Below are 10,091 nucleotides of genomic sequence, written 5' to 3'. Positions count from 1 at the left end.
GCATTAACTTCTTGAGCAATTTGAGCTCCAGTAGCTCGTCTGTTTGATCACACAGGCCAGCCTTCGCTCCCCACGTGCATCAATGAGCCTCGGCCGCCCATGACCCTGTCGCCGGTTCTCCACTGTTCCTTCCTTGGAGCACTTTTGATAGAGACTGACCACTGCAGACCGGGAACAGCCCACAAGAGCTGCAGTTTTGGAGATGCTCTGACCCAGTCGTCTAGCCGTCACAATCTGGCCCTTGTCAAACTCGCTTAAATCCTTACGCTTGCCCATTTTTCCTGCTTCTAACACATCGACTTTGAGGACAAAATGTTCGCTTGCTGCCTAATATATCCCACCCACTAACAGGCGCCGTGATGAATAGGTCTACTACTATATACTATATGTGACCCTGGACCACAAAGTCAGTCATAAGTCGCACGGGTATATTTGTGGCAATTGATATTAAGTAAAGATCATGTTCCATGAAGATATTTTGTAAATTCCCTACTGAATATATATTATATATGTATTATTATTAGTAATATGTGTCGCTAAGGACTTCACTTGGACAGCTTTAAAGGCGATTTTTTTAGGATTTTTTTTGCACCCTTTAGATTCCAGATTTTTAAATAGCTGTATCTCGGTCCTATCCGAACAAACCATACATCAATGGAAAGCTTATTTATTCAGCTTTCAGATGATTTATAAATCTCAATTAAAAAAAAAGACCCTTATGACTGGTTTATAGCAAATCTCAAATGCCTGATTTTTTTTATTTCATTGTAAAATTTATCTAAATTATCGCCTAGCTCTTTATATAAAGTTGTATATGTAAGTATATCCAACTTTATCTGTATATACTCAACATGTGTACTAAAATAGCAAATCTCAACTGCTTGTATTGTCGCAAAATGTACACTATATTTCCTCACGGCCCTAATCTGCTAAATGCGACTATAAGGCATGAAGATATTAAGATAAAAACATCAACTTCATGATTTTCTGTAAATCTGCTTTGAAGCAATTTTGTGTGTTAGTATTTTTACATCAGTTTTGCACCCTCTGCTGGTTCGGTGGATCAGTGTGGGCCTAACCAATGGGCTTAAGTCTGTGAAGGATCCTAATGAATATTCATAACCCTGAGTCTAGCCTCTTTAAGACATGCTGCTGTCAATGTCAGCCCGATAAGTCGGATGTTTGAAGCATGAGTGGAGTTTTAATCTGTGTACCTTTGTTGCAGTTTAATGAGTGAGAAGCGCCAGCATGTGCTTTATACATCCAATAGATACGTAAGAGGGGATTTAAGCACACACACACTTTAAACATCAGAGACTGTGACGATTTTGGCTGCTTCTCTCTTTGATGTTTCAGAGCTGCGGTTTCATTTTGGCCTTGATCCCCTTTTAATCTTCACATACACAAATTCAGAACACACACACACACACACACACACACACTCACACACACACAGAGGATCCACAGGAAAAGAGGTCGGATGAACATGTCACTATTGTTCCCCTGCAGTCTGCTGAAGAATGAGGCTGATTTCCAGGAAGATGAGCAATATGGCATGTAATAATTTATAGCCTCATTAAATTAAAGGACTGGATTCTCTTCTCTCTCAGTCTGACTGTCTATTTTCAGGTGGCTTTTTTCATCTTCCTGCAGTTGGCGGTCTAATTTTCTCTCTCTTACTGTGAAAAATCCTTTTAATGATTGATGCACAGGGTTTATAAACTGATTAATGCCATTGTTTTAAAGGCCATTCTCGGGCGTGACCTTTAACCCATATGCCGCTACGATGATGTGTCATTTGAAATGAAATACCGCTCTGAGTGTTAAAAATAGGAGGTGAATCGGTAGGCGTTATTCAAACATTTGAAACAATAGTGGAACCCACTTTATATTAGGTGGTCTTAACTACTATGTAGGCCTACTAATGTTTGAATGCACTTCTTGTGTACATACACGATTTAACATTGTACTTACATTTTTTAAAACATACGTGCATGTAATTACATCTGTAATTCATTTCTGTAATTACATTTATGATTACACTGTTTACCCATCCCTAACACCTAACCCTACCCTTAAACTTACCCATACCACCACACTTGTCCCTAACTTTACCCTTAAACTTACTCATACCACCACACCTATCCCTAACTTTACCCTTAAACTTACTCATACCACCACACATGTCCCTAACTTTACCCTTATACTTACTCATACCACCACACCTGTCCCTAACTTTACCCTTAAACTTACTCATACCACCACACCTGTCCCTAACTTTACCCTTAAACTTACTCATACCACCACACCTGTCCCTAACTTTACCCTTATACTTACTCATACCACCACACCTGTCCCTAACTTTACCCTTATACTTACTCATAACGCCACACCTATCCCTAACTTTACCCTTAAACTCACCCATACCTCCACACCTGTCCCTAACTTTACCCTTAAACTTACTCATACCACCACACCTGTCCCTAACTTTACCCTTAAACTTACTCATACCACCACACCTGTCCCTAACTTTACCCTTATACTTACTCATACCGCCACACCTGTCCCTAACTTTACCCTTAAACTTACTCATACCACCACACATGTCCCTAACTTTACCCTTAAACTTACTCATACCACCACACCTGTCCCTAACTTTACCCTTATACTTACTCATACCGCCACACCTGTCCCTAACTTTACCCTTATACTTACTCATACCGCCACACCTGTCCCTAACTTTACCCTTAAACTTACTCATACCACCACACCTGTCCCTAACTTTACCCTTAAACTTACTCATACCTCCACACCTGTCCCTAACTTTACCCTTATACTTACTCATACCACCACACCTGTCCCTAACTTTACCCTTATACTTACTCATAACGCCACACCTGTCCCTAACTTTACCCTTATACTTACTCATACCACCACACATGTCCCTAACTTTACCCTTAAACTTACTCATACCACCACACATGTCCCTAACTTTACCCTTATACTTACTCATACCACCACACCTGTCCCTAACTTTACCCTTATACTTACTCATAACGCCACACCTGTCCCTAACTTTACCCTTAAACTCACCCATACCACCACACCTGTCCCTAACTTTACCCTTAAACTTACTCATACCACCACACCTGTCCCTAACTTTACCCTTAAACTTACTCATACCACCACACCTGTCCCTAACTTTACCCTTAAACTTACTCATACCACCACACATGTCCCTAACTTTACCCTTAAACTTACTCATACCACCACACCTGTCCCTAACTTTACCCTTATACTTACTCATACCGCCACACCTGTCCCTAACTTTACCCTTATACTTACTCATACCACCACACCTATCCCTAACTTTACCCTTAAACTTACCCATACCACCACACCTGTCCCTAACTTTACCCTTATACTTACCCATACCACCACACCTGTCCATAACTTTACCCTTATACTTACTCATACCACCACACCTGTCCCTAACTTTACCCTTAAACTTACTCATACCACCACACCTGTCCCTAACTTTACCCTTAAACTTACTCATACCACCACACCTGTCCCTAACTTTACCCTTAAACTTACTCATACCACCACACCTGTCCCTAACTTTACCCTTAAACTTACTCATACCACCACACCTGTCCCTAACTTTACCCTTAAACTTACTCATACCACCACACCTGTCCCTAACTTTACCCTTAAACTTACTCATACCTCCACACCTGTCCCTAACTTTACCCTTAAACTTACTCATACCACCACACCTATCCCTAACTTTACCCTTAAACTTACCCATACCACCACACCTGTCCCTAACTTTACCCTTATACTTACCCATACCACCACACCTGTCCCTAACTTTACCCATATACTTACTCATACCACCACACCTGTCCCTAAATTTACCCTTAAACTTACTCATACCACCACACCTGTCCCTAACTTTACCCATATACTTACTCATACCACCACACCTGTCCCTAACTTTACCCTTAAACTTACTCATACCTCCACACCTGTCCCTAACTTTACCCTTAAACTTACTCATACCACCACACCTGTCCCTAACTTTACCCTTAAACTTACTCATACCTCCACACCTGTCCCTAACTTTACCCTTAAACTTACTCATACCACCACACCTGTCCCTAACTTTACCCATATACTTACTCATACCACCACACCTGTCCCTAACTTTACCCTTAAACTTACTCATACCACCACACCTGTCCCTAACTTTACCCTTAAACTTACTCATACCTCCACACCTGTCCCTAACTTTACCCTTAAACTTACCCATACCACCACACCTGTCCCTAACTTTACCCTTAAACTTACCCATACCACCACACCTGTCCCTAACTTTACCCATATACTTACTCATACCACCACACCTGTCCCTAACTTTACCCTTAAACTTACTCATACCACCACACCTATCCCTAACTTTACCCTTGCAATTTTCTGTATGCATGATATGCCTGGATCAGTGCTATTTTAGTATGATTTGTATACCATTATTGTATTTATTAATATTTTGAATTTTCTTTTAATATTTCCAGATTTTTTTATTTTTTATTTTGTGCAGTTTTTTTTCCTTCTTTTTTTTCTATTTAGCTTTAATTCAGTTTAAGTCATTTTAGTACTTCAACTTAAACTCATTTTATTTTGGTTAATTGCTAAGGGGCTGTTTCTCATTTTTGTGTAAGTATTTCATCTAATATTTACATTTTGTTGTATTTTATTCTAGCTTTATTTCAATTAATGATTTTTTTTTAACTCATTCCCTGCCAGCGTTTTTTTTTTTTTTTTTTTTCATGTTGCCAGCCACCGGCAACATTTTTGATCATTTTAACAAACATGTTATAGCCCCCAGAATATTTAGTAATATGAATATCGGAACATGCAATATATCAAAAGAAATATGTCAGACTATCAGCTTTTAAGGGAAAAAAAACTGTTTTATTCTAGCTTCATGCATTTTGATTAATCAACACATGAATATGGGTAAGTTTCATAAAAAAAGCTACATTTGCAAACTTTTTTTTTCTTTTCAAAGAATACAATGTGTATAAGCCTTGCTTTTATCGCTTGTTTCTGCTCTCTTTTTGCTTGTGTTTTGATCTGGAGATTCTGTCCTCTTTCAGAAGATCTGTCATAGCGCTTCCTACCGTATAACAGTGAAAACATGGATAGCTGGAAAATTCAGTCAGTGGAAAGAGTAAAATCTAAAGTAAATTCAGTCAAATCTAAAGTAGATTTGAAGTAAAATCCTATGTACACTACCAGTGGACCAGCCAACACAAAAATTCAGATGCACAGAATTAATATCCGTTTTATATCAATATTCGAATCAATATTTTCAAACAATGTAAGTTTAATTAGGCTGTATGTAAAACTATGTAAAAGTATATTTAATAGGCTACTCAATCAAAAGATTAAACACAATTACAATTATACTTAATTATACTTTTAAGAATATCTTGATCAAAAGATAGATTACAAGTATAGGCCAAATACACTTATACCTTAATATTCTACATTTCCCCAAATGTTCAGTAGACAGGGCACACTGCTCAGAATACTGTATCCCACAATGCAATGTGCTCAACTTCACCTGCCATTTCCAATGTAAATCAATTGGACTGTCAAAAGATAAGATGTTTGCACAAAAGTGTATTTCTAATATTATAACTGGACAAATGAAAAGAAATGCTGAATTAAACATGAGATCATCTGACAGTAAATTAGCATACTAGTGTTCAAACATTTCACCATGAAGTAATACGGTTACACTTACTGTTTTTAAATAGCTGGCAGTATATAGTAAAGTCTAGTATTGATTCTGAACATCCGCTGTGTTTGTCTGTGTTGCAGCTGCGCCGGGTGGAGATGAGGTGGCGCTGTACGTGGGCATCGTGATGGCGGTGGTCATGTGTCTGGTCGTCTCTGTTATCGTGGCTCTGCTCGTGTATCGCAAGACGCACCGGCGATTTCACTCTGACATCATCGACTCGTCTGTGCTGAACGGCGGCTTTCAGCCTGTCAACATCAAACAGGCTCGCTCAGGTGAGACTATCATCCGTCAGTGGAAATCTGAAAGCTTTTTTTGTAAAGAAATTATTACTTTTATTAAAAAAGGATGCATTAAAGTGACAGTAAAGACATTTATAACGCTACAAAAATTTTATTTCAAATAAATGCTGTTCTTTTTAACTTTCTGTTAATCAAAGAATCCTGATTAAAAAAAACATGATACAAAACAAAAATATGAAGCAGCACTACTGTTTTTCAACATTGTTTCTTGAGCAGCAAATCTTTAAAAAAGTTATTTTAATATTTCACCGTATTACCGTTTTACTGTATTTTTCATCAAATAAATGTAGTCTTAAGGCCCGTTCACACCAAGAACGTTAAAGCAATACGCCAACTTTTTTTGAAAATAGGCTCATTTTCTGACTCCCCTAGAGTTAAACAGTTGAGTTTTACCGTTTTCGAATCCATTCAGCCGATCTCCGGATCTGGCGGTTGCACTTTTAGCATATTACTCAGCGTCTGAAAATAGTCCCCAGCACGCTCTCTGTGTAAGCAGGTTGTCACGTTGGTTATGTTGACGGAAGTTCGCTTATTTTCAGGCGCTGTGTAATATCATTGCGCCGCTGCACCTGCGGTAAGGCACAAAGTTCCTTGATCATTACGCAGGAGTGAGAGTATAGCTCCTAGCCATATCGGTCTAGAAAATCGCAACTTTTCATTTTCCGTCGGTCTTAGTACACAATGTAACTACAGAAGAGTCAAGTTTTAAATAGGAAAAATATCAAAACTCTTTGGTCATTTTTGAGCGAGATGCTAACGGTCTAATCAGATGTTCCTTTAACTATAAAGATAACTATCTTAGCGTCCACACCAGCGGACAATATTGTTCTATTTATTCTAAGCGCGTGCTTGTCTGCCGCTTTAAATGCTCGAGCTTGTTACAGCAGGATGGATTCTGATTGGCTGTCAATGTTTTTATCGTTCATCAGCTGGATAAAATCCTTCTGATTCCAACGATATCGTTTCTCTACATCGTTATCGTTAAAGCTGTGGTGTGAACTCTGCTATTCTTTAGACCGATTTTTAGAAATGTATCTTTATCGTTATCTTTATCTTTATAGTTATCGTCCTTGGTGTGAACTGGACTTTAGTGAACATAAGACAAAATACAATCTAGGGTCACAAAATGAAATTATTCAATGAATGTATTAAAAAATAATTGTAATATATTTAAACCATACATATTTATTATGCACTGAAATGACTGTTCAGTGAAATGACGTTTTTTTTTCATTTATCTCAGAATTGCATGATATTAAGTCGCAATTGTGAGTTATAAAGTCAAAATTATTTTTTTAAATGTTTTATTCTGTGGCGGAAACAAGCTTCCATAGTTGGTAGAATTTGGATTTTGGAATAATCGGCAGACTTTCTTTTGTCTGCAGAACAAAACACATAATTGTGTTCTGCACAACTACACCTTTAAACATAAATGTAACTATTTTAAAACATGAGTGTCTTTTGTCATATTGGGTTGAAGGGGATTTTAGGCACTGTAAATCACTCTATTACATGCAGAGGTCCTAGACTTCTGAGGGCCCTAAGCAAAACTTTGTAAGGGGGCCCCTGTCAATGCGTTCATTAAAACCCAAAAATGAGTGGACAACCGTGAGTGGAAAGAGTCCGTAATACCATAAAAAATTAAATGACAAACAATAGGACAACTGCAATAGAAAAAAGATAAAAATGAAATCAATTTGGCCTACTTATAATAATAGCCTTTACAGAAATTGAATAAAGTAATCAACTTTAAAAATTAAACTCCATATGAATTAAATATAGGCTACATTAACTCTTATTAAAGTTACTAAAGTTATTCTGTGAGGAACAGTGAATTATTCTCCCGTTTTCTTTTGTTTGATTAGTGCTGTCAATCGATTAAAAAATTAACTTGATTAATTACACTTTTTTTTGTTTTTGAAAAAGTGTTTTCCCCCTCCCTGATTTCTTATTTTTTGCATGTTTGTCACACTTAAAAGTTTCAGATCATCAAACTAATTTAAACATTAGTCAAAGATAACACAAGTAAACACAAAATGCAGTTTTTAAATGAAGGTTGTTATTATTAAGGGAAAACAAAATCCAAACCTACATGGCCCTGTTTGAAAAAGTGTTTGCCCCACCTAAGTTCAGAGTTCAGTTTCTCTAGCCACACCCAGGCCTGATTACTGCCACAGCTGTTCTCAATCAAGAAATCCCTTCAATAGGACCTGCCTGACTAAGAAGTAGACCAAAAGATCTACAAAAGCTAGACTTAAAAAGCTTAAATGAGAAAGAAAGTAATTGGGATCTATCAGTAGAGATGGCAAAATTAGGCTTCCTGAACCACTGAGACCTCGCAGCCCATTGCTTCACCAAAAGGTTCATTACCTGAAGCTTCATTCATCATTGCTCACTAGTGACACCTAGCTACTGTACAAAGAAATAGCAGACAAATCCATTAATCCTGAGCCAATGACCTGAGCAGACATTTGTCCATTGCCTGGGTATAAAATAAAATATGTATCTTTGTCTGTCTGACTTTACTTGCACAAAGACAACTGTCAGACACACTGTTAATTAATTATTTATTTATTTATACTGTGATCAACCGTGCTATCCAGCAGATGCCAAAGGACACCTAATAATAGAGGAAAACTCTATTAGAGAAAAACAATCTTACCTAATAGTATTAATGTAGTACACTGTAGTATAATAGCATAATGTAATAATATATAGCCCTAACACATATTAACCACAATAACGACAATGACACAACTCTCTGACACTCACACTTCTACTACTCCTGACACTTCTCTGAAACGCCACAACAACCACAAGGTGGCGCAGGTTTCGAACCCGAGGCGACACTCAGACCGAACCGATGATGTATCCCACACAAACCGGGGCCTCGTTTGCCATTGGTCATGTGATTTCTCCATTAACAACACAAGCCTCGAATCGGGGCTTCATCTGGCACACCCATTTATGCTCGATACAAGCTCCAACGACTCGGTTCAAATGTCACATCACTATCTATCAGTCTGGAAAAGGTTATAAAGCCATTTCTAAAGCTTTGGGACTCCAGCGAGCCACAGTGAGAGCCATTATCTACAGATGGCGAAAACATGGAACAGTGGTGAACCTTCGTAGGAGTGGCCGGCCGGCCGAACAAAATTACCCCAAGAGAGCGCAGCGACGACTCACCCAAGAGGTCACAAAAGACCCCACAACAACATCCAAAGAACTGCAGGCCTCACTTGCCTCAGTTAAGGTCAGTGTTTATGACTCCACCATAAGAAAGAGACTGGGCAAAAATGGCCTGCATGACAGAGTTCCAAGACGAAAACCACTGCTGAGCAAAAAGAATATCAAGGCTCGTCTCATTTCTGGCCAGAAAACATCTTGATGATCCCCAAGACTTTTTGTGGACTAGAGATGCGCGGATGGGCTATTATTTCATCTGCAACCGCCGAGCACAAAACTCATCATCCGTGGCCATCCATCCGCACCAACGTTTTTTGACCAATTTTCAAAGCCGCACCCGCCTAACTCTACGCATTCATGTCAGGGTGACGACTAGGGCGAGCCTGAAGAAATTAAACCGTTAATTTTGACTGGGTGGGAAGAGAGCGCGTCTTTTTCAGGCTGACATTACAATTCACTTTATACCAGCAGGCCTAACGATCATATAAGAAACAAACTATTGAGCCTCGATATTAAAGAAACGAAAGTCCACCGCACAACAGTGCAACGTGCATGTTCCCAAAACTTGCCTGCTTGCCTTGCACGTCTAATCAATGGGCAAAGTTTTCAGACTATTTTTTTTACCTTCTTTTTTTGCTGTGGATGTTATTGAGCTTGTAGGAGTTTAGCTTGTGCGTTCTTCTGAACATCTCGCGTTGCCATTGCCCGAAGTCATTTCTGATATCACTCTATAATCTGTCTCTCTTTTAAATGGCTATTCCCTGAGTGTTAGGCTACAATGACTGGCGGTTCTA

The 10,091-nt window shown here is 38.6% G+C and overlaps 1 protein-coding gene across 2 annotated transcripts in view; it reads left to right on the top strand.

Annotated features, from left to right (window-relative positions):
* unc5ca (unc-5 netrin receptor Ca) overlaps window positions 1-10,091 on the top strand; it is a 244,119-nt gene that overhangs the window by 206,873 nt on the left and 27,155 nt on the right. For both annotated transcript variants that reach the window (XM_079815892.1, XM_079815891.1), the window contains one exon: window positions 5,893-6,084. In XM_079815892.1, coding sequence (XP_079672018.1) covers window positions 5,893-6,084 — 192 coding nt within the window. The remainder of the gene's footprint in view (window positions 1-5,892; window positions 6,085-10,091) is intronic.

The sequence above is a fragment of the Gobio gobio genome, assembly GCF_949357685.1.
Source record: "Gobio gobio genome assembly, chromosome: 4".
NCBI classification, from domain to species: domain Eukaryota; kingdom Metazoa; phylum Chordata; class Actinopteri; order Cypriniformes; family Gobionidae; genus Gobio; species Gobio gobio.
This window is presented reverse-complemented; position numbering and strand designations above follow the sequence as displayed.